The sequence below is a fragment of the Muntiacus reevesi genome, chromosome 2, assembly GCF_963930625.1.
Source record: "Muntiacus reevesi chromosome 2, mMunRee1.1, whole genome shotgun sequence".
Lineage (NCBI taxonomy): Eukaryota > Metazoa > Chordata > Mammalia > Artiodactyla > Cervidae > Muntiacus > Muntiacus reevesi.
The window spans coordinates 271396106-271420480 of NC_089250.1; the positions used below are offsets into that span (position 1 = coordinate 271396106).

At 52.4% G+C, this 24375-nt stretch overlaps 2 protein-coding genes across 2 annotated transcripts; both read right to left on the bottom strand.

Moving 5' to 3' along the window:
* Window positions 1-80: 80 nt before the first annotated feature.
* VSIG10L (V-set and immunoglobulin domain containing 10 like) lies at window positions 81-13945 on the bottom strand. Its single transcript, XM_065926542.1, has 11 exons — window positions 13821-13945; window positions 11112-11245; window positions 10198-11031; window positions 9489-9782; window positions 9056-9340; window positions 8443-8697; window positions 7876-8154; window positions 7165-7461; window positions 3153-3266; window positions 2827-2981; window positions 81-2340 (listed from the first exon to the last, which is right to left on the bottom strand). Exons 1-11 carry the CDS (start codon window positions 13940-13942, stop codon window positions 2281-2283), a joined length of 2829 nt encoding a protein of 942 aa, XP_065782614.1. The 5' UTR covers window positions 13943-13945; the 3' UTR covers window positions 81-2280.
* On the bottom strand, window positions 13930-24320 carry ETFB (electron transfer flavoprotein subunit beta). Its single transcript, XM_065926544.1, has 6 exons — window positions 24196-24320; window positions 18405-18563; window positions 18045-18203; window positions 17239-17301; window positions 15399-15557; window positions 13930-14143 (listed from the first exon to the last, which is right to left on the bottom strand). Exons 1-6 carry the CDS (start codon window positions 24250-24252, stop codon window positions 13973-13975), a joined length of 768 nt encoding a protein of 255 aa, XP_065782616.1. The 5' UTR covers window positions 24253-24320; the 3' UTR covers window positions 13930-13972.
* Between the last annotated feature and the right edge of the window lie 55 nt (window positions 24321-24375).

Below are 24375 nucleotides of genomic sequence, written 5' to 3' on the forward strand. Positions count from 1 at the left end.
CCAGGGAGGGGGGCGGGGGGGCCCTGGGGGCCGTGTGTTCCGATTCATGGGGAGTATTGAGACCGCCACACCAATAAACGCCTTTTTCCAAAGTCTCCGCCTGCCAGTGTCAACGTCAGTAAGCATATGGCTGAGTGGAGCGCAGACTCCTGGTCATTGGTGGTGCCTCCCCAGCGTCACTTCTGCCCTCCCCTTTCTCTTTGGTAGATTTGGAATTGACCTATTTACAGATGTGGCCCCTGATTGGCTGAAGCTACTCGGCATAGCCCGTTTCCCACTGTGACTGGTTCAGAGGTGGGCACAAGGCCCAGCCAGACTAATGAGAGAATGAACACCAGAGCAGTGTGGATTTCCCAGGAAGAGCTGCTCTTCTGTTAGGATAATGTGGCTCAATGGTAAGAAGTCAAGATCTGCAGGATGTCTATTCTCCATCGCATGGAGAGATCTTGGGTCTATGGGGATAGCACTGGTGGGGAAGACAATACATGGAGCCTGAGTGATAGAAACACCATGGAATGCAGAGTGGAAAGACTAGAGAAACTGAGTCCATGATGACATCATTTGAGCAACTGGATCAAAACTTACCTGATGACTACCTTCACTTACATAAGCAATAAAGTTCCATGTATGTTTAAACCAACTCATGTTAGGTTTTCAATTTCTAGTGATTACAAAGGAAATGAAAATTCTCATTGACAGATGAGATGTAGAGGTTCCAGAGACTCCAGCCATCACTTTTCTAAAAAGATCCAAGGTCTCTGTTTTCCAAAGGCCTCTTTCACACCCAAATTTAGCCAGAACGGCTCACATCCTTTCCTCCCGAGATAGACAGTTGCCTATGCTTTAATTATTTGTTTACAGTTTCATCTCTGCCCACCTTCCATGACACAGACTGAGATATTTTGTTTCCCAGCCTCCGTCACAGTGATATAGCCAGCTTTTGGTCAATGAGACTTAAGGGAAGTTTGCTATCAGGCTTCCAGGAAAATTTTCCCTCATTCATGTGAGGAAAGGAACCCTGCTCCCTTCCTTTTGTCATTAGATACAGTTGTGTGAAGATGTGATGCCTGGAGCTGCAGCAGCCATCTTGTAACTTGAGACAATATGCCAACCAACTGAAGGTGGCAAAGCAGAAGGACACAAAGAACCCAGATACTTGATGGTATCACTAAGTTGTCGAAACTACTTACTACTGAAGTAGTACTGAAGAAACTACTTATCACTGAAACTACCTACCTCCATATTTCTTGCCATCATTTACTTTATTACTTATAGCCAAAATAATCTTCACTGAAGCTTTCCTTACATTTCCAGTGAGAAACTCAATTGGAAAAAGAAGTCATCCTGCTGGGGAGAGTAGCAGCAAGCCCTGAACTTCACTGGCCCCAGACATTTGATCAGATGACAAATACTTATGGATGTTTTTGTGCCAAACTCTGTGTTAAGTGCTGCTGATAACGACACAGTCTCTACCTTTGTGGAACTCTCAGTTTAGAAAGGAAGTTGGAGGTTAAACAAGTAATTACATATTTACATACAAGAAGCAGGAGGTTCAGAGCCTCCAGCACCCAATTCATAGCCAAGGCAAGTTAGGGTTATGGGTTAGAGAAGGGTCCTCTAAGATGGTAATAGTTCCCTTTACACTCGAAATATTAATGATGCAGAGCAAAGAATCCTGCTCTAGGTGCAGTAAACTCTAGAAACAAAGCCTGGAGGCAAACTAAAGTATGATGAAGAAAAGCAGGGGTGAAATTTCTGTAAGGAGAGGATAGAGAGGCCAACAGAGGCCAAACCACAAGGCTTCAAAGGTCACAATGAGGAGCTTGAACAATATTGAAGGGCAATGGGCAGCTCTAGAAGGGTTTAAAGAGAAGAGGTATGTGATCTGATTTAAGATGAAGATTCTGGGAGCTGGATGGGGCGTAGCCTGGAGGAGGCAAACATCGATATAGGAAGACCTTTCCAGAGAATGAGGCAGGGCACCCTCTCCAGCTCCCAGCCGCAGCACGCCCTGCCCGCCGCCACAGACCCTTGCCCACTTGAAGGCTGTACAAACCACACTGTTCGGTTAGCAGGAGTCTCTCCCAGCCCTGGCGTCCCATCTCCTTAGTTGAATAAATACAGGGAGAGTCTTCTTGGGCGCTGAGAGAGGGAGACGGGAAGTCCCACTTTCCAGGTCCAACCGTCAATCACAGCGGGACAGGAAGTCCCTGACTGCTACGGAGGCGAAATAGGAAGTCCCGCCCCCCAAGTCCTGCACAGAGCAAGTCACATCTCTGCTCACACCTGTGTGGCCGCCCGAACGGTTTTGGGGCCCCCACCTGGAGGCATGCCGGTGGCCTAGAAGAGAGAAGAGGGACAGGGGATGACCACAAGAGTTACCCTGGATGTGACCATAACTCACCCTTTCCCAGCGCTAGCTGACACCATTCCAAAATTAACTGAGTTCCCTCCATTTGCAAGGGGGAAAAAAGGTCTAGTCACCCTTGGGAGAGATAAGGCATACAACAACTCAAATTTTATGGGGAAGAGATGTTCTGTCCCACTTCAGAGAGAAAATGGAAGTTTTCCCAATTTTTATGGAAATGAATGAAGGCGTTTTGGAGAAATTGGAATTTCATGCATATATATACATAGGATGGAAAGTCCTGTCCAGCTTCTATGTATCAAAAAAAAAAAGAAAAAAAAAAAAAGAGGGGGAAAATTTATCAACTTTCTGAACCAACAAAAAAAAGCTGGAGGAAGAGAATCTGACTATCTCCTCTGTCTGACTAAAACACAAAAATTTCCACCCCTATTCCAGGACCCTGGGGCACCCATACTCACTAGGTGAGCCCTGATTGGGCTAGGGTTCTCCAGCGGTACTTTGAGGGGCAGAGGCTGTGGGGTCTGTACTGGGGTCACGCTCTGCACCTTCTTTTCCGGTTGGGGGGCTACAGGGGTCCACGTGCAGGGTTGCTTCTTTTTCTTATAGGCCTCTCCTGGGAAAGGGATGAGGAAGAGAAATAGGAACACTTGATTGACTGTACCCACATGCCCATTCAGTCAATGGCAAAGGAGGCTGGATGGAAGGTGGATTGGATGAGGTAACTGCTGATTGGTTCAGAGGCTGAACCAGTGGGACTCTTTCCAGGGGTGGGTTCCCCACTTACTTCGAAAGCGGCACAGACAGCAGATGCACAAGAGAAGAAGAGCTGCCAGGAGCGCCAGGCCTAGTAGGGACCCCAGAACGATGCCAGCGATGGCCCCAGGGCCCAGGGTGGAACCTAGAAGAAACCAAGAGAAAGGGAATAGGGAGAACAGGAACCAAAGTTGGACCTGTTTCCTGAGCCTTCTACCTCAACCCTCCGCTCGTCAGAACCCAGGAATCTGAGACCCCCACACCCTCAGTTCATTAAACATTTCCTGAATGACTGTGATGTGGCTGGCATTCTGTCAGGTGGTGAAGATCCATTGGTGAGCAAACCAAGATACCCGCTGTCCTGTGGGTTAATATTAATATTAGGAAGGAAATCAGAAATGAATGTGCAAATAGATAACATAATTACAGATTGTGTTCAGAAGAAAAAATAAATGTGCTATGATAGAAATTTGCTTTTGATGTCCCTGCTTTCAGGAGCAAAAGCAGACGCATCACTTTGCTGGCAAAGGTCCCTACAGTCAAAGCTATGGTTTTTCTAGCAGTCATGTACAGATGTGAGAGTTGGACCAGAAAGAAGGCTGAGTGCCAAAGGACTGATGCTTCCAAATTGTGCTGGAGAAGACTCTGAGAGTCCTTGCACTTCAAGGAGGTCAAACCAGTCAATCCTAAAGGAAATCAACCCTGAATATTCATGAAAGGACTGCTACTGAAGCTGCAGTGCTAATACTGTGGCCACCTGATGCAAAGAGCCTACTCTTCAGGAAAGACCCTGATGCTGGAAAAGATTGAAGGCAAAAGAATGGGGTGGCAGAGGATGAGATGGATGGATGACATCAACTAATACAGTGGACATGAACTTGAGCAAACTCCTGGGGATAGTGAAGGATGGGAGTCTGGCATGCTGCAGTCCATGCTGTTTCGTCAGACACAACTTAGTCACTGAACAGCAACAAATGATAGAAATAACGGAAGGAGAGGTGACATTTAGAAAAGCTGGTGAGGGAAGGGCCTCGAGGAAGTAACATTTTAGCAGAGACCTGGGGAATAGGGAGCCAAGCATGCTAAACAGGGGGACAAGGGTGTTCCCAGCAGAGGGAACAGAATATGCAAAGACTCAGAAGCAGGAAAGAGTTTTCTGTGTTCAGTGAAGGCCAGGGTGGGTGGAGGATATGGAATGAAGGTGGAAGAGGTAAGGGTTGAGGTTAGAGGGATTAAGAGGGGCTAGAACCTGGGCATGAAAGGCTTTCAAGCAAGGCAGCAGCAATGTGGTCTGATTTGCATAACTTTGACTTGTACTTGGAGGATGGACTGTAGAAGGGCAAGAGGGGGCATAAAGAGACCAGAAAAATGGCTACTGCAGTCAAGGCAAGAGAGGACTGTGGTGTCTGACCAGACTGTAGAAGTGAAGATGGAAAGAAGTAGATGATTAAGAAAGCATTTTGGAACAGAACTTGTACCCTGCTCTTGTGTGAAAATTGTGTAAATTTTAATTATGTTGGATTGGCTCATAGTGCTCTTCAGATCTGCTATATTCATCTACTTTTCTGTCTATACATTCTATTAATTTTTGAGTGTGATGTTAAAACTCTAGCTAAATATCTTATCTACTTAAAAAATAACTGCAATATATAGTTGAACTACGTGTAACTTTATTCTGTATTTTCCAAGTCTCCTGGAAAGTATTATCATACTTTCATAGTTTGAAAAGTTAAAAATTTATTTAGTTAGTTAGTTATTTAAAATATATTTGTTTTTATTTATTTCTTTGACTGTGTTGGGTCTTAGTTGCAGCATGTGGGATCTACTTCCCTGACCAGGGATCGAACCCCAGGCCTCCTGCATTGGGAGCATAGAGCCTTAGCCACTGGACCACCAGGGAAGTCTCTCAAAAATTTAAAACTTAAAAAAAAAAAAAAAAAGCATTTAGGAAGGAAATGATGGAACTCTTGAGATATTTGGGATGTTAGAGGTGATGTCAGCATGTGAGTGGGGCCATTTTCCAGGATAGGAAGACTGGAGAGTTGACAGGAGGGGAGTGGGCAGGGTATAGTTTGGGGAAACATCAAGAGGTCTGTTTTGGACATGTAAAGTCTGAAATGTCAGATGGACATTCAAAGTGAAGATGTCAAGTAGGGAGGTGGCTTTTCAAGTCTGGAGTTCAGCGGTCTGGGCTGGAGGATCAGACATTTGAGAGTCATCTGAGTATTGATGATATTTAGTCAGTGAGAATGGAAAGGCCACACTGGTGAGAAATATAGGTGGAGAAGAGAGCTAAGGATGGACGCATCCAGTACTTTAGAAGCTGGGAGTATTCGCAACTACTGAAACCTGCGCGCTTCACAGCTAGAGAGTCTGCACTGCTATGAGAGATCCTGCCTAACACAATGAAGATCCTGTGTGTCAAAACTAAGACCGATGCAGCTAACTAAATACATAAAAAATTTTAAAAGGAAGTTGGAGAGTGTTACTAATTGTCTCCTCCCCCAAAAGATACAGTATACCTGTGAATGTGACTTTACTTGGAAATACAGTCTTTGCAGATGTAATCAAGACGATACGCAAAGACTTCATTTCCAAATAAGGTCACATTCACACATATTGAGGGTCAGGATGTCAGAATACAGTAGGTCCCCCTGCCACTTTATCTGCAGGGGATACATTCCAAGGCCCTCAGTGGATGCCTGAAGTCATGGATAGCATCAAAACCTCCGTATCTACATTTTCCCAGCATCACTACTCTGGCCCTTTGGGGTCATTAATAAGTGAAATAAGCGTTTCTTGAACACAAGCCCTGACATACTATGACAGTTGATCTGACAACTGAGACAGTTTCAAAGTAACTAACAGACAGGATATGCTGAACAAAGAGATGACTCACTTCCCAGGCGAGATGGAGTGGACGGCATGAGATCTCACCATGCTACTCAGGCATGCAATTTAAAACTTATGAATCGTTTATTTCTGAGATTTTCCATTGAATATTTTCAAACCACAGCTGATCCCTGGTAACTGAAACCTCAGAAATCAAAATCGAGGATAAAGGGGCTACTGTATCTTTTGCATGGGGAGGCACAATTCAACCAGTCAAGTCCACATGAGATCATGAGTGTGGGTGCACATTGGATATGACTTGTGTCCTTACAGGAAGACAGAGACACATACAGGGAGAAGGGGGAGACTGTGGGAGGCTGGAAGCAAAGGCTGGAGTAATGCCAAGGACTGATGGTCACTATCAGAAGACAGAGGGCTGCCCTGGTGGCTCAGCTGGTAAAGAATCCGCCTGCAATACAGGAGACCTGGGTTTGATCCCTGGGTTGGGAAGATTGCCTGGAGAAAGGAACCCACTCCAGTATTCTGGCCTGGAGAATTCAGTCCATGGGGTCGCAAAGAGTCAGACATGACTGAGCTACTTTCACTTTCGCTTTATCAGAAACTAGAAGGAGGCAAGCGAGGATTCTTCCCAGAATCTAGAGGCAGGGACTTCCCTGGGGGTCCTGAGGTTAAGAATTCACCTTCCAATGCAGGGAATGTGGGTTCGCTCCCTCATTGGGGAACTAAGATACAATGTGCTTTGGGACAACTAAGCCTGTGGGCTGCCATGAAGCCCCAGCGCAGTAAAAATTTAACAATTAATTAAAAAAAAGAATCTGCCTTATTCAGACGGGACGCACGGTTCGGTCCCTGGTCAGGGGACATGCCACAGGCAGCTAAGCCCCGTGGGTCACAACTAAAGAAAAGCACACACGCTCTAGAGCCCAGGTTCCACAAGAGAAGCCCATGCACCACAAGGATCACACAGTACAGGAAAAAAAAAAACAACAACTCAACAATCTCAGAGGCAGTGTGACCCTGCACAGACTCCTGGCTTCCAGAGTTGGCAGAGAATACATTTCTGTTGTTTCCAGTCACACAGTTCAAGACATCTAATTACGGCAACCCCAGGAAACTAACGCAGAGAAAGAAGGAAGATCCAACTAAAGAGACTTGAGAGGAGGAAGTCCAGGAGAAAGGCTCCAACTCACCGGCCTGGTAGACCTGGCTTTGGGAGGGTGTCCCTGGCTGGCCTCCCAGGGTGGGCAGGATACGAAAGACCCAGGTCCTAGGGTTCTGAAGAGGGAGGGGCACCACAGCTGACCGCTCCCGAGGCCCCAGGATGAGCAAGGAGACCCAGTCCTTGGAGGCGATGGCTCTGCTGGGGTCAGGGCCCTCCACCTGTGCCTGGATCCGGAAACGGCTGATCAGGGCCCCGCGTTCCACATCCCAAGTCAGCACCACTGCATCCCGGGTTCTCTGCAGCCTCCACGAGGAGATGGACGGTCCTGGGGGTGGGGGAGGTGGAACGGGGGGTCAAGGTGGAAGCTGGATTCACTGGTCCAAGAGGGAAAGGAACGGGGTCACAGACCTGGACTCCTAAGGCCTAGGAGTAGAGGGTCTGGAGACCCCAACTCCTGGATCTAAGAAAGGAAGAGATTGGGGGCCTGGACTCTTGGGTCTGAGGGAGCAAGGGTCTGAGCGTTCCCTGAAAGAACTGACTGGGGTCCAGGATTCCGTGAGAGATCAGGGATCTGGGGGGTGGGAGTCCTAGGGTCTGGGGTTGGAGGAGGCCCAGGACCAAGATCTCTGTGTCTAAGGGAGGAGGGGCTGGGGTCTGGAGCCCTAGGTGTGAGGGAGGAACTGGCTGGAATCCCAGCCAGTTTGGGAGAAGAGAGGTTCTGGGAGAAAATGGGACTCACCAGTGAGGGTGACCTTGTCGCCCCCAGCACCCAGCGCCCCACTACACAACACGGAGTAATTTCCCAGGTCCCGGTCCAGGCTGAAGTTGCCGATGAGAAGTCTCCGCCCGTCCTCGGTGAGCCGCAGGCGTCCCCCGCCTCCTGGGGCTAGGGGCCGCCCTTCCCGGGCCCAGGATGCTCGGGAAGGTGGGGGACAGCCAGACGCCAGCAGCGCTACCTCTGCCTCCCCAGACTGTGTCTCCTCCACGATCGGATGAAGCAGGACCTCTCGGGGGGCCTCTGCAGGCGGAAGAAACCCGAGCAAGAAAGTCAAAGGCGGCATCCTGTGCCCTTTGGTGAATCTAATAGGGCACCTTAGCCACAAGAGGAAGATCTTGGGAACGTGTCAGTTCTCTTGGTGGGTCCAGGAAAGAAATTTTGGACCGGCCCCTGTTTGAGGTATAGAGAAAACCTCCAAACATCTGTAGGGTTAAAAACTGGAAATCCCCCTTCCTCGGGTCCTAACGGAGCAAAGCAGTAGCCCCTCCTCCTCGGGGGAAACAGTAAGGAAATCCCACGGGCTCTCACCCGGGGTGACAGTGCACGTGCGCGTGGTCACCAGGTGGCGAGCAAGGCAGGTGACGGGCACGCCGCTGAGCCGGGGGTGGGCGGGGACCACTGCCTGGAGCACTGAGGACGCCAGTCCCTCCCGGACGCCTTCGGGGAGACCCTGGAACCTCAGAGAGGCGGCAGGGACCCCACCTGGCCACGAGCAGCGGAAGCGGAGGCTGCGATCCCCAGGACCCCCTTCGACGGAGCACTGAGGGGACCCAGGGGGCAGATCTGTGGAGGAAAGAGAGAGATCAAGGGGTCAGTTGGCTCTGTTCCCGTTCCCCACCCCGCCCCCAGCCCCTTCACTCCTCTTCTTCATCTGACCCCGCCCTGTAGGCACTGACCCCACCCATTCTCGTGCAAACTCCTCTCGCTTTCTGGCAACTCCGGGGCTAAGTGGACAGCCACTGGCCATCCTTGCTCCTCGCCTTCTCCTGGGCATCCCTGTTCCTCTACAGAGATCTCCGCCCCTCCCCGCTGGCCCCGCCCCCTCCAGGAATCCCAGCCCTCTCTGGTACCGCCCCTTCTCCCAGGCATCCCCGCCCCTCCTAGATGGCCCCGCCCCTGTATCCTGCCCTGCATCGCTCACCAGCCACGGTGAGGTTGAGCAGAGAGCGCCGGCGGCTGCCGGTGCGCGGGTTCGTGGCAATACAGGCGTAGGCGCCGGCGTGGCCGGGCCGGACAGCGGGCAGCAGGAGGCGCGGGCCGGCGGGCACGGCCGCCTCGGCGGGGTCGGCCAGACTCCAGGTGATGTCGGCCGGTGGCCGCGAGGCGGCGGTGCAGCTCAGGGTCACGTTGCTGCCCGCGGTGACAAACAGGGCGGGATTGGCATCACGGTTCGAGGAGACAGTGATGACCGGCAGATCCGGGCCATCTAGGCAGAGGAAGGGGGTTGAAACCGCGAAGGTCGGGGTCATCTGGGGCCGCCCCAGGATTTCCAAAGGCCGGACATCCTGCCTAGGGACTCCAGGAGCCTGAGCCCTCAGATCCGTGTCCCCGACCCGAGGCGTCCCCCCACTCACAGAAAACACTGACGTCGGCCGAGGCCTCCGAGTGGCCGAAGGGGCTGTGGACGCGGCAGGTGTACCGGGCGTGGTCGCTGCGCATCGGACGCGCGATGAGAAGCTGGTCGCCCTCTGCGCGGATCCGCGGTGGCTCGGCTCCCACAGACTCCACTATACCCAGGGCGCGTCCGTCCCGCATCCAGCTCAGCTCCCCGCGACCCGGCCGCCACCCCATGCAGCGCAGCCGGAGCTCCGCTGCTCCCTCCTGGGTCTCCGGAGCCTCGGGCTGCATGGATAGCTCGGGCGTGGGCTCTGGGGGCGGGGTCACGGGCTCAGGACTAGGCTCTCAGTCCCTGCGGCCCTTGGGTCTGAGACCCAGTCCCTGCCACCCCTCACACCCAGGACCTGGCCCAGCCGCGTCTCGGTCTTAGCCCTCCTCTTAATCCCTTTCTCACAGACTGAATCTTTTCTCTCCTTTCTCACAGACTGAGTCTCCAACTCTCTCCTCTCTGGGACTCAGGAATCAGCGTCCCCAGGAATTTTGGTCCCCAGGTCCAACTTCCCTCAAGCATCGGCCTTGACCCCCAGCTCCTCTTCTGCCTCTTCCCGACCCAGGAGTCCTCTCCCTTGTCTGTGTCCTCTTGGGCAGGACACATCCGCAGAACAGCAGCACCCTGCCCACCAGCAGGCCCCGCGGTCAGTTCTTCGAACCTCAGAGCCCACTTACCATACACACCCACCGTGAACTCCCGGATCTGCCGGGGGACCCCGGCCCGGATGACCTCTGCTGTGTAGACCCCAGCATCTTTCAGCTGAGCAGAGGTGAGCTCCAGGCGCCCTTGAGTCTGGTCAAATTGTAGGCGGTCTTGGTAAGCGGGGTCCAGGCTAGTCAGAGGGGCCCCTGGCCCCAGGCCCCCCGCTGCTAACACCTTGGAACCTCGGCGCCAAACTACCAGAGGGGGTGGGGGGCCAGGGCTGGGGACTGGAACCAGCCGGAGTTGGATGGTGGTCCCCACCAAGACCGCAAGAGGCTCCCCCGCCTGCAGGGGGAAGCTTGTCCCCGCATGGGCCTCTGAGGACACTTTGGAACCCAGGCTCTGGGCAGAGAACTCAAGATCCCCATCCTTAGGGGAGTATTTTGAAGCTGAGGCCTCCACAGAGACTTTAGAATCAGGGACGTGAGCAGAAATACTGGAAGCTAGGGTCCTAACAGACAAGGAAGGCTCCCAGCTTGGGGTAGCAACTTGTGAACCCAAGGTGTCAGGAGATACACTGGAACTGGGCATTCCAGAGAAGGGTTCCAGATTCAGATTTTTCCTCTCAGCAGAAATATCGGACCCGAAGGAATTGTTCAAATTTAGCCCCTTGGGAGACCATTTGGAAAGCGGGGTATCTGTGGAGACTTTTGAGCCTGCCGTCTGATCTGGGAATTTCCAGCTGGGGGGATGGGTGGAGGGAACTTTCGCACCCGGGCCCTGGGAAGAGCTTTCTGGGTCCGAGGAGAGACTGGTTCTCTGAATTTCAGAAGAGGCTTGGAAGGCGAGGACCTCTACTCCGGAGGCTGCAAAGGAGAGGAGGGGAGGGTGTTGCTGGGCTGCAGAAAAGGGAGCAGGTGGGGAATCGGCTGAGTCGGGGGCTTACCCAGAAGCAGGAGGAGTAGCAGAGCCCGTGAGGTGTCCATGGTGCTGGTCGCACCCACGAGGATACTGGAGCAAGACCTAGGGCCTGCACTGATCCCTCTGGGGCTGGACAAGTCTGACAGGACTGGTAGCTTCCTGGGCGGGGAAGAAAGAAAGATGTAGTGGGAGGTGCCAGGATCCCCCACCCGGATCTGGTGGCTGAGCCACCGACTCCACCCTATTTGTCCTCATCAGCTGGTCCGATCTCGGGGCGGGTGCCTAACCTGACCCCTGCACTCCCCACTTGCCTGGGGAGCCAGGGGGGGGGGGGGGACACAAGCTTGTGGAGAGGGGCAGGAGAGGCGAAGTCAGGAAGACTGCCTGGAGGAGGGTAAGATGCCCTTTCAGAGAGGCCCCCCCACCCCCAATGGCTGTGGTCTTCTTCCTCTGCAGCCTTCTGGCCTCTGGTCCACTCTGTCCTGCCAGGCCTCAAATACTCGTCTGATCCTGCTCCTCCTCTGCTCTCCATCGTCCCTTTTTGCCCTCAGGGGCGTTTCAAGTGGCTGTCTTCCACCCAATCAAATCTCCTGAGACCCAGAGCTGTGTCTCCTTGACCCCTAGACCTTCACACACCCTCTGTCCCACTAAACTTAGGATCTTTCCTCTAACCCCACCCTCCAGGATTCTCCATCTCCAATCAGCTCCACCTTCTAGAGGGATGCTGGAAGCCTTCCTCCGGCCCCTCTTGCCCTCACTTCTGTCAATCTCCAGATCCCATACCACCCCCTTGGTCCCCTGAATCTCTCTGCTCCATCCCTTCTTCTCTTTCTATTGGCATGACCCCAGCACAGGCCCTGACTTCTTCCTCTGCCCCCTTGCCTAGCCTCCCTCCAGCCTGTGGATCCCCAGATGGTCCTCGAGTCTTTCTAACCCCAGAGCTGCTCCCACCCCAGCCAACCCTCACAGCCCTCGCATGGCTCCCCAGCACCTGCCCTGGGAAGACAACCAAGTTCCTCATCCGAACATCCAGGTCCTGCATCACTTAGAGCCACCCACTCCTTTTCCCCTGCAGCACTTACTCTTTGAACACCTTACCATTCTTCAGCCCATCTCTCCCCTCCCAGCCTTGGCCCGGACAGTTTCCTCTGCCTGGAATGTTCTGGCTCACTCCCCCACCCCCTCCCACCTAGCTAAACCACAACTTGTCCTTCAAGTCTCACCTTATTAGGAACCAAAATAATAATTACCCACTTATCATGGGTCGGGTACCATGCAAAATGCTTCTCAGGCATTATCGGCCAGAGCCCCTTCTAAACGCTCTATGAACTGAATGTTTACGAACCAGGATACTGTGGCTCGGAGATGTCAAGGACCTGCTGGAGGATGCCCAGGCAGGGGGAAGAGCTTAGTCTGTGACGGTCAGGCTGCTCACTCCTCCTGGGAGCTTCCCCCACCACCCTATGCTAATGATAATAATGGTCATAATACAGAGTGAGCATTTTCTGCACGTCAGGTATGGTTCTGAAGGTGCTATTGTAATTAACCCTTCAAAATCCCATGGGGTAGGTTTTGTAGCTTTAAAATGGCAACAAATGCCACACTTCTTCTATTAAGAAATAGGGCCTATGCCCCGTTTCCTTGGATCTGGGTGGGCTCTGGGACTGCTGGACCAAGAGGGTACAGCACAAGCGGCCCTGCGTGTTTCTGTATCTAGGCCTTGAGAGACTGGCACTGTCCACTGTCTGTACTGTGGGGCACTCCCTCTTGGGAGCCAGCTGCCATGCTGAGAGGAAGCTCAATCACCCCCATGGAGAGGTACCATGGCCCCTGGCCAACAGCCAGCTCAAGTCAACAGCCCCAGCCAGCTTGCCAGGCATGTGACTGGGGCATCTTGGACTTCCCATTAGAGCCATCCAAAGAGATGCTGCGTGGAGAAGAGGCAAGCTGTCCCTGCCAAACCCTGCCCAAACTTCAGATTTACGAGCAAAGTAATTGTAGGTAAAACTAATTATGCCATCAAGTTTTAGAGAGGTTTTTTACGCTGTGATGGGTTTCCCTGGTGTCTCAGTGGCAAAGAATCTGCCTGCAATGCAGGAAACCTGGGTTCAATCCCTGGGTCGAGATCCCCTGGAGGAGGGCATGGTAACCCACTCTAGTATTCTTGCCTGGGAAATCCCATGGACAGAGGAGCCTGGCAGGCTACAGTCCATGGGGTTGCAAAGAGTCAGACAATACTAAAGTGACTTAGCATGCATCTTATGCCGTGACAAACAAGCAGAAAACAGGTGTCATTACTGGCTCCACTTAATGGAGCAAGAAGCTCAGGCTCAGAGAATAGGAGCCTGCCAAAGGTTCTCCCAGAGCCAGGGACTGGCCAGGCTGGGAGCTGAACCTGGGTTAACCAGGCCCTTAACCACCATACCAAGCTCTTCCTGTTTCGATGGTCCACATGAGGAAACTGAACATCAGAGACAGGAAGGAACTCACTCAAAATCTCACAACTGTTAAGTATGGGAGTGAGGCTCTAAAATCACGGTCTCTGACTCCAGGATGCAGCTCTTCATCCCACCCTAGGTTTGGATTATCTGTTGCTTATCTGTCTGCCCACTCAGGACCAGAGCTTCCAGCCTCACTCCCTCTTGTGTCCCAAGTCTCAGCAAAGGCCAGGCACCATGTCTGTCCCTCCTTCAACACGGAAGTTTCTCACAGGCAAGGACCTGATATGACTCACCTGGGTCCCCAGTGTCGCCCAGCACAGGACCTGGCACATGGGAGACTTGAGTAAATGTTCACTGAATGAATGAATGGATTCCTGGGGAATGAGTTAATAGAGACAGACGTAGGAAGAGTCATGGTTTTATTGCTGGGTTCCAGGGAAGGGGCTCAGATGCGCCCAATCTCCTTCAGTTTGGCCACCAGGTCCTCTGTGGTCTCCACTTTGACGCCGGCTGTGCGCTGGGGCGGGTCTTCCACGCTAATCACGGAGATCTTGGAGGTCAGGTCCACGCCCAGGTCCCCTGCCTTGATCACCTCGATCTTCTTCTTCTTGGCTTTCTGTACTCGGGAGGCCACGGTTTCACAGGGCTGCCCCAGCCCCTGCCCACCCTCTTGCGGCCCCTTTCCATAGGTGCCACACCTGCAGAACCACTCTCACTGGCCGAACCCTTCTGGATCTGCCCACTGGCCACGGCACAGGGCCACACTTGGTGTGGACAATTCCTGCTGGCTGGGATGCCCTGAGGAGCCCTCCTATCCAGCCCTCCTATTGTGGAAGCCCCCCTTTAGTCAACCACTGTGGGAAGGCTGGAAAGGGCTGGAAAAGTCATCCTCTGGCAATAATAACTCAATGGACCTTTGGCCAAGATGACGAATTACACTCTCCTTGCTGGCTGAGATGACTCAGTGAACCCTCCCTGTTAGATGAAATGACCCACTAAAAACTCCCTATTGGCTGGGATGACACATTAAAATCCTATTGGCTGAGATGATTCACTGAACCCTCCCTATTGGCTGGGATGACACATTAATACCTTCCTATTGGCTGAGATAACTCACTGAATTCACCTATTGGCTATGATGACTCAATGAACCTTCCTTGTTGGATAGATGACAAACTGAATGCTCCCTATTACTTGAAATGACATGCTAAATTCTCCAGTTTGGCTGAGAAAACACAATGAACTCTCCCTATTGGCTGAGATGCTTCATTGAACGCACCCTATTGGCTGACATGGCCCACGATGTTCTTCCTATAGGCTGAGATGACACACTAAACCCTCCCTATTGGCTGAGATGATACACAGAACTCTTCCTATTGGCTGAGATGACAGAATGAACCCATTCTAGAATCTAGATGAACAGTGAACTCATCATGTTTGCCAAGAGATCCCATGAACTCTTCCTAGTTAGTTATGATGGCCTAAATGATTCTTTCCTGTTGGTAATGATTACCAGCGGAACCCTCCCTGATGAACCAAGATGATCTAATTGGCTCAGATTACACAATGAACTTTTCCCATATGTTGGAATGATGGGTAACCCTTCCTATTGTCCAGTGAATCCTTTCTGTTGGCTGAGGTGACCAGAAAACCTGCCCTGTTCACCAAAACACCACCCTCTCCTGGAACTCTCACTATTGGCAGAAATGATTCAGTGAACCCTCTGTCAGCCAGACTCACCAGGTGGCCCCTTCCTTTGGAGGAGATGTCCCTTGGGTCTTCTCTCCTCCCACCTGACCACCAGGAAGGCATGGGGCCTGCAGCACCCACCCCTTCCCAGCCCCGCAGTGGCCCCTCTGCCAAGTACTTACCATGATATTGGGCAACGTTGCATAGCGGGGCTCATTGAGCCGCAGGTCAGCGGTCACCACAGCAGGCAACTTCAGGCGCAGAGTCTCCAGGCCTCCATCAATCTCCCGCTCCACTTTGATCTTGTCCCCTTCCAGTGTCACCTGGGACGCGAATGTGCCCTAGGGAGAGACAGCGTGGGGGAACACAGGGGAGGTTAACTAAGGAAGCCACAGAGAGGGATCTCAAAAATCCAGGGCAGGGTGTCTTTCTTGGGACCCATGGCACAGTTCCTAATATCCTAAACCTACCCACTGGATCTCCCTTTCTTAATGACAATGAACATGTGTTGAGTATGGGACACTGTTCCAAGTGATTGAAATGTATTAAGTCCTCAGATCGTCTTAGGGACTCTACGAGGTAAATGCTATTATCCCACTTTACAGATGAGGAAAACTGAGGCAGAGAGAGGCTCAAAAACATGTCCAGGCTGGTTCAAGGCTCGTGTCATGGTCTCATTTACCCATTTTTCTGTCCCAAGAGCTCCTTTGAGACCTCTTGACAACAGAACCTCATGTGTACCTTGATCCTCAAAACATCCTCTGGGGCCCCACCTTCTTCACAAAGCACCCACCCCCTGGCCCAAGGCTCTTGGGTCCTTTGGTCCTGAATCACCATTTCCAGATGTGACCCACACCCTCTGTCTAACCAATCTGTTCTCTCTATTGTGTCACTTATTCACTGGACAAATCTTTCAGGTCTCACCCAGAATGTCCCATGAACCTGCTCTTGGAGATACACCATGAACACAACCAATAAGGTTCTGACTTTGGGGGCATTTATCCTGCAGTGAAGACCACCAGTAACCAAGTAAACACACAGTGGCCACTGGTCACATGTGGCTTCTGAACACGTGAAATGTGTTTAGTTCCACTGAGGTGTGGATGGAATTTTTCATTTTATTTCGTTAATTTAAATTTTAAAACCAATAAGCAAGATCCATTATCATAACTGTGGTGATGGTTTCACGGGTGTATAATATACATATAACACGTATCAAAGTTCACTTAACTGAACACTTTATATATGTGCAGTTTATTGTACAGGTCAGTTTTATCTCAATAATGCCGCTGAAAATAAGGATATTTAATGGTTATTTAAGCCTGTTTGGAACAACTTGGGCATGTGAATCTACTTTTTCAATAATAAGTTTTAGGAATCTAAATATTTCTGATAGAAACTGAGCATCTGAATTGAAATACTCTGTAAATATAAAATACACACTGTATTTTCAAAAACCTTATACCAAAAACCAAAAGAGTACCCAATATTTTTTCTCTGTGACATGTTGAAATAATATTTTCGATATATTATGTGAAATAAAATAAGATTGAAATAAATTTGGCCTCTTTTACTTTTTGAATGTGGCTGTGAAAAATTTTAAATGACTCCTGTCATTTGCATTTCTATTAGGCGGGAATGGGATTCATGGGGTTGGAGAGGGAGCATATTTCATAGATGCTGGGCAAGGTAGGCCTCTCTGAAGAGGTGAAACCTGAGGAGAAACCTGGAGGTGAGTGAAAAGTCCTGAGGTGATCTGAGAGAACCCTGTTCCAGGCTGAGGGAACAGCAAGTGCAAAGGCCCTGGGGCAGGGCTAAGTTGGATGTGGCTGAGGAGCAGCAGGATGGGGAAGGGGCACGTGAAGCCCCAGATGAGGCCTGGAGTCTTGCCTGTCGACCCCACTTCTGCCCACTGGAGCAGGCGTCCAGCTTCACACCTGCCTCCCTCCAGAAGGGCAGAGATGGGGTGGCTGAGTTCTGAACCCCCAGGCCTTCAGCAGATGGTCCCCACTCTGGCCTCACCTGTGGCCAGTCCAGAAATCCGGCTGTCATCTGCCCTGTCTGGTTACAGTCATCATCGATGGCCTGAGTGGAGAAGAGAGAAGATTGTACAATGATGGGGTTTCTCAGGAACCATTTGGGCTTTTGTTTTGGAAAGAAGGCTGGCAGACATTTCTATAACAGGCCAAGTAGAAAATATAAACTCTCTCACTCAGCTTTGCTCCTATAGAGCACAAACAGCCATAGGCAATAGGTGTCTACATAAACAAATGTGGTAGCATTTCAATAAAACTTTATAAAATCAGTGGTGGCCATGGACCAATTTGCTGACTCCTGGTCCAAAATGATCCTGTCCCCTCACTTAGGCCCCGAGAGAGGCAGTCACTTGTTGAGGAGCACACAAGGGGCCCTGGTATTCCTGATGCAAAGTCTTTGCCCCTTCTCTAAATATTCCAGCGGTGTCGCTCTAGGCACACCGGTTCTGGTTGCACAGAGGAACCACATGAATGGCATCTGGGCCAGTGGGAACACCATATCTCCGACTCCAGTGATTAGTTCAAGGATGGGCACATGACTCCAGCTGGACCAATGAAGAGTCAGCTCTGAAAGCTCTGCTGGAGTCCTTGGGATAGAGGTTCCAGTCTTTCTGCTGGGGTTCTCAGGCTGCTGGGATGTGAGCCTGCAGCTACAGAGAGTAAAGCCAAGTCAGAGTTACAGAGTGTACAGCATATGGGACCTGGATCAAACTGTGCCTGAAGCTTCCTTACATGAACTAATAAGTTTGCTTTTTCGCCTCAGTCAGTTTGAATCATGATTCTGCCACCTACCTGCTTTCCCAGCAGCACCAGGTCCACCTTCTCCTTCTCTGCCAGCTTGGCCAGGACCCGAGCCACCTGCAGGGGCCCCAGGTGATTTGCTTCTGCAGCTGGCACCTCCACGTGGATACCCCGGTCTGCACCCATGGCCAGAGCAGTGCGGATTGTCTCCTGCCAGGCAAAGAAGAGGCTTGACTGGGCTTCTAGCCTGTGGGGGACCCAGGAGTGCAGACTCCCAGCCCCCTTTTCCCTCAGACCCAGGGGTCCAGCCCCCAGCCCCCTCCTCCCTGAGACCCAGGGGTCCAGATCCCCAGCCCCTCCTCCCTCAGACCCAGGACTTGGGGCTCCACCCCTCCCCAGGCCCCCAAGCACCTGGCACTGGACAGGCCCACAGCTGACAGCAATGATCTCCTTCACAAGCTTCTTCTCCTTGAGCCGCACGGCCTCCTCCACGGCAATCTCACAGAAGGGGTTCATGGAATGCTTCACGCCATCCGTGACCACACCCGTCTTGTCAGGCTTCACCCGGATCTGCTCAGCCAGGAGGGGAAGGGGCAGGGTCAGCGGGAAGCAGGTGAGAAGGCAGGGGCTGAGACATCAAGCCCCACCCAGGCTGGATGGGGACCACCTGCGTGCGTGCTAAGTCGCTTCAGTCCCGTCCAACTCTTTGCAACTCTATGGCCTGTAGCCTGACAGTCTCATTAGTCCGTGGGATTCTCCAGGCAAGAATACTGGAGTGGGTTGCTGTTTCCTTCTCCAGGGGATCCTCCCGATCTAGGGATTGAACCTGTGTCTTCTGTTTGGCAGGTGGATTCTCTACTCCAAGCCACCAGGGAAGCCCCCGAATGGAAGTAACTGTCCCACAGTCACGTGGTCAGTTGGTAGTGCCCTGGGCCCCAAGCACTCTAGTCTCCTTTGGTACCACCTGACGAATCCTGGAGGAGTCAGGGAGCTGTGAGACAGGATGAGGGGAGCCCCACCCAGTCTGATGTTGGAGGCTATCAGGGGAGGATTCCCTGAGGCAGTGGCAGTTGAGCTGAACCTCAGGGGAACTGGCATTGAGGAGGTGAAGTGTGTGGGAAAGTGTCAGGGGTGGGGGGAGCATGTGCAAAGGCCCTGGGGTTTGAGGAGTCCCAGGGAGCTGGTATGGCAAGGGGAATGCAGTGTGCTGTTGCAGGGGCTGGCAAGGGCTGGACTGGTGTGATCCTCAAGATGTCCACATCCTAACCCTTGGAACCTGTGATTGTCGCCTGCATGTCACCTGCATGTGACTGTCGCCTATGTGGTAAAAGGGACTTATGCAAAAGTGCTTACGTTCAGGATTCTGAGAGAAGGAGGTTACCTGGGATGATCCAGGTGGGCCGAAATGAGTCACAAGGTTCCTTAAAAGTGAAAGAGGGAGGGGAGAGAATGTCAGGGTCCAGGAGAGAGACTGAAAATGCTATGCTGCTGACTGAAGACAGAGAAAGGGGCCGCAAGCCAAGGGATGCAGGGGGCCTCCAGGCACTCACAAAGGCAAGAGACAGATTCTCTCCTGGAGCCTCTGGAAGGCACACAGCCCTGCTGACACCTTGAACTTAATCTAGTAGACTCATGGCAGACATCTGACCTCCAGAAATGGAAGAGAAGGAATCTGGGTTGTTGGGAGTCACACAAGTTTACAGTAACTAGTTACAGCAACAACAGGAAAGGAATATGACTGTCCAGGGCCCAGCAGGCCCCACCGGGGAGCCGGGCCTTGATCCAAAGAACAGCATAAAGACGTGAGTGCATCCAACTTAAGTTTGCACAAGGTCATTCTGGATCCTTGGTGGAGAAAATTGGAAAAATGGCAAGAGTGTTAAGTGGGGACTAGGTGGCTGTCGGTCACTGAAATCAGCCATGACTCTGGTTTGGACAGCCATGACAGTGGTGATGGGGAAGTGGATGGGCTGGAGGTCTTTGGAGGTGAAACTGACGGGGTGCCAGGGTCGGGGAGGGGGAGCGGTGAGAGGGAAGAGTCCAGTAGGACTCTTGGGTTTCCAGTGGGTGCAGAGTGGGGGACACTGAGCTGGGCTGCAGCCTGAGACAGAGATGCCCAGAGGAGCTTGGCTTGGGAGCCTACATAACCTGGCTAAGGACCTCCCTCTCTCTTTTCCTTGAACAGAGCAGATCCCGCATGACAGCATGGCCCCAGGGGGGACACTGGGACTCTCTCTCTTATTGTGTCCCTGCACTGGCTTCTCTGGGCCTGGGGGTGGGGGAGGTGTGGCTGTTCCTCCCATCCACAGGACAGAACTGAGATGGGAGTGTGGGATTTGGGGAGGGGGTCTCCCCGTCTGCCTGTGCCTCAGGGACTGGTAACATTAAAAGGCAGAGGGGGAGAAAGAGAAAAAGAACAACCCTATCCCAGTTTTGGAAAAGTCATCTTGACACCAACAATAGGGCACAGACTCTAGAACTTAATCAATTCACTTTACAGAAAAAGCCATGGAGCAAACAACATGCACTGAGTCCATGTTTTGTTTTGTTTTTTTCCTACTAGAACCTCCACTGGGTGGATCACACAGGATTTCCCCAGATAGGCCCTTGGCTCCATCCCTCACCTCCTTCTGCCTTCCCTTGCCATCTTCCTCAAACTGCAACCCTCTCAACTCTCCCTGTCTCATCTTTCTCTGTCTCTTTCCGTCACAATGCCCAACCCCCTGCCACAGGACATATGTCAGATCTGTCTTCTCCCCAGCAAAAATCAACTCCACGAAGACAGGAATTTACGTGCATTTTGGTCATGACTATTTCCCCTGGGCCTAGCATAGTGCCTGGCACATGGTTGGTACATTAAAAGTATTTGACGGATGACTAAATGAGAGCCTGCTCACAAGGGCACCTGTCCGCTCATCAGTCACTTACTAAATAGCATGGAAACTAAAACACCAAAGCCCTTTCTTTCATTTAAAAAAAAAAAAAAATCAACAAAATTCAAGATAGGTGCTTCCCCTTTACAAACAGGAAAGTGGCCCTCCTAATCAGTACAAGGCCTCACTGGGGGTAGTCAGCGGGGGCCAAGGGAGCACCCCAGCCTGTTCCAGCCCTGGCAGGATGCCCAGCCCTGCACTCCTGACTCCCAGGGAGAAAGAGATGTGAGCTCTCTGGTAGCGGGGACCCATGCCAGCTCATCTCCAGGGAAGACCTTTGAAGTTTGAGTTGTTTCCAGGCTTCAGAAACACTGCTTACTTAAATTGCTTAAGTCAGGAAACAATGGTTGGCCTGCAAACTCAGTATGATCTTCTCTTCTTTTTTTGAATAAAGATGTTTTTATAAACTGAGGGAGATGATTCAGTGAAGCTTCCAGGCTTTCTCTTTAAGGTGCAACAAATTAACCCTCAACAGAAACAGGCAGGCAAGCCTCCAAGGGCTTTATAAGCCTTAATTCGTTTAACCATCCAAAGAGCCCAGGAGGCTGGCTACTGCCACTGCCATCCCCACTTGCTAGAGGGGGCAACCGAGGCACAGAGAGGCCAAGCAGGTGACCACGGAAGGCCTCAGAGGCTAGGTGATGCTGAGTTGAGTTTGGACGCAAGTGAGGAAGCGATGCTGGAAATACAGAGTTGGGTCAGGCCTTGCACATGCCCCCCACCGCCCCCCCCAAAAAGAGCTGTCATACTTGGGGGGGGGGGGCGGTGGACATCTGGGCAAACAGAGGATCTTAATTAATCCAGTGTGGGAAGGGCTGAGACCAAGCCCAAGGGGCTGCGGGAGGGCCCAAGGACACATCAGAGTACCCTAAAGGGATGAGGCGGTGAGGGAGGGGGGCTTCCGGGAGGTGGTGACGTCATAGAATTCTTTAGCCCTATTGCAATCGATGAGATGGGAACTAGGCAGGACAAGGGAGGGATAAGAAGCAGAGGTGGGAGGGTGGAGCTGGAAAGGCACCCAGGCAGAAGGCACAGCAGGGGCAAAGGCCCAAGGCAAGCAGCAGTCTGGTCTGTCAGGAAAGTCTGAGCAGCTTGGAGCTGTGGAGGAACCAAAGAGGGGTGATGGAAGGCCAGGGGGCCAGGGCTGGACCACACAGAGGCCTGAGCATCAGGCTGAGGGACTGGGACTTTGTCCTCCGGGAGTTGGGGAAAAATGGGATGATGGTGGGGGCACAGGGTCAGCCCTGGGGGTAGGAAGCCCCCTCCAACTCCGAGCCTGGGAAGGGATGAACTGGAGGGGAGAGGCTGGGGAACTGGGGAGGAGATGACACTGAGTGTTCTGGTAGAAGAGGAAGCCTGAACCGCTGGAGAAGAGGGAGCAGGGCAGAGAGATGGAGAGGGCAGAAGGCACCCGGCTGAGAAATGACAGGCTGTGGAGGTGAAGGAAGGAGGCTGGGGTGGTGCCCCAGGTTTGGCCGGGTGCTTAGGGAGTTGGCACTGTTTGAATCACTTTTTTTCTGAATAAGGGACATTAACAAACACATCCAGTGAGACACCCTGGGGCACTGTGGGAGGGGCGGGCAGCGCCAACACTTCGGAAAAAGGACAGGAATTCATATAAGAAGGAATCCACACTTCCGCATTCACCACAAACACCAGAGACACCCATGTGTCAGGTCCTGTGCTGGGCAATGCTGGGACCTAAGAAAACATTAGTCACTCAGTCTTGTCCGATTCTTTGCAACGCCATGGACTGTAGCCTGCCAGGCTTCTCTTGTCCATGGAATTCTCCAGGCAAGAATACTGGAGTGGGTAGCCATTCCCTTCTCCAGGGGATCCTCCCAACTCAGGGATCGAACCCAGGTCTCTAGCACTGCAGGCAGATTCTTCACCATCTGAGCCACCAGGAAAGCCCAAGCTGAGACTAGAGCTGAGTCAAATGTGAGCCTGTCTGATAGGTGAGACAGGCATCTCAGACCAGGGACTAGGACTAGCTGAGGGAGGCTATGGGAGCCCAAAGGGGCAGTCAGAGTGGGGAGAATTGGGTCGCAGGATCCTAACACAAGCTTGCCCCCCAAATGGTGGAGGCAACTCCCTTGTCACATGGTGCCAGAGCTGTCATTAGGCCAAATGGGTGTCAGGTGGAAATGAGAGGCAGCCCTGGCTGCCTTTTGATCTTGACTGCTGCTGCCCTGCCGGGTGATCCAACCACCAACAGAACCTCCATGGGCCTGTGTCCTCACCTGGCCAATGGGATTCGTAATATCTAGATGGTAATGAAAGGACTGAATCAGTTCATCTCCATCAAGAACTAAGAACGCTGCCTAGTGCATAGCAAGGACCCACTTAACATAAGCTGTCAACAATCACTGAAGTTTTCATGCGGGGACAGGCTTCCAGGCCCTCTGTTGGGCAATGCTGGGGACACAGAGGTGTACTCAGGAGTACTGACGGGGGTAGGGAGGTGGGGACAGATGTGGATGGACAGTCACTTCCTTCAGTCTGGTTCAGGCCAACTATTGAGACAAAGTGGTTTTTGTCTGAGGACGTCTGTCTGATTTACCTCTGTCCAGACCAGCTTCTCTGGGGACATGCCCGGTCCTCAGGGACTCTGCCCTCCACCCCGTCTGGTGGAGGCTGTAAGCATTTCCATCAGCTTGTCAGATTGGTTTTCATCTTTAGCAAACCTTTCCCCTTCCAAGCTAGAGCCTCCTCGCTCGCCCTGGGGCTGGATAGCTTCTGGGTTCCCAGAGGACTTCCATTATAGCACATTGCCTGTGCCTAACAGTCCTCTGAGTGTGCATCGCAGCCGAGTGAGTGAAATCCTGGCTCGTGTTCAAAGGCACTAACTGGGGTAAGGAGTCAGCGGGACCTGGCTGGGAATCCCGGCTCAGCCCCTTCTCAGCCGAGTGGCCTCTCTGTGACTGTTTCTTCGTGCGTTAGAGGCCACGGCTCTTCCAGCAGGTAAGAAACAGAGACGGTAACTGGGCCCGCACACAGTTCTCAAGACACTGAGTATAAAACTGGCGGAAGGGGGACGGGGTCATGACCCCAGAAGGGCTGGGTTTAAATGAGCCAGGACGGGTTCTGACAGGAACCTCAGAACCTCTCCGTTCGGTGATCTCCGCTCTCAGAAGTGACTCTGACGTTTGGGAGAGCGGCAGACACGGGAGGTACCAGAAGACCCTCATACGGTGGGCGCTCGTGGCCCCGGAAGTACACGACCGCAGGGTTCAGGGAGGTGGGAGAGGAGGGGGGGGCCCGGTCACCTTCACCGCGAAGTCGATGACCCTCTTGACAGCCACGAGCGCGCGCAGCTCCGCCATCTTCCCGCCGCGGCGACCCGCCGGGTCCGAACTCACCTTCCGCCTCCCTGACCTCTCGCCCCGCCCCCCTGCCCTCCTCTGCGCCTGCGCCCCGTGCCGCCAGCCAGCCAACCGCGGCGGCGC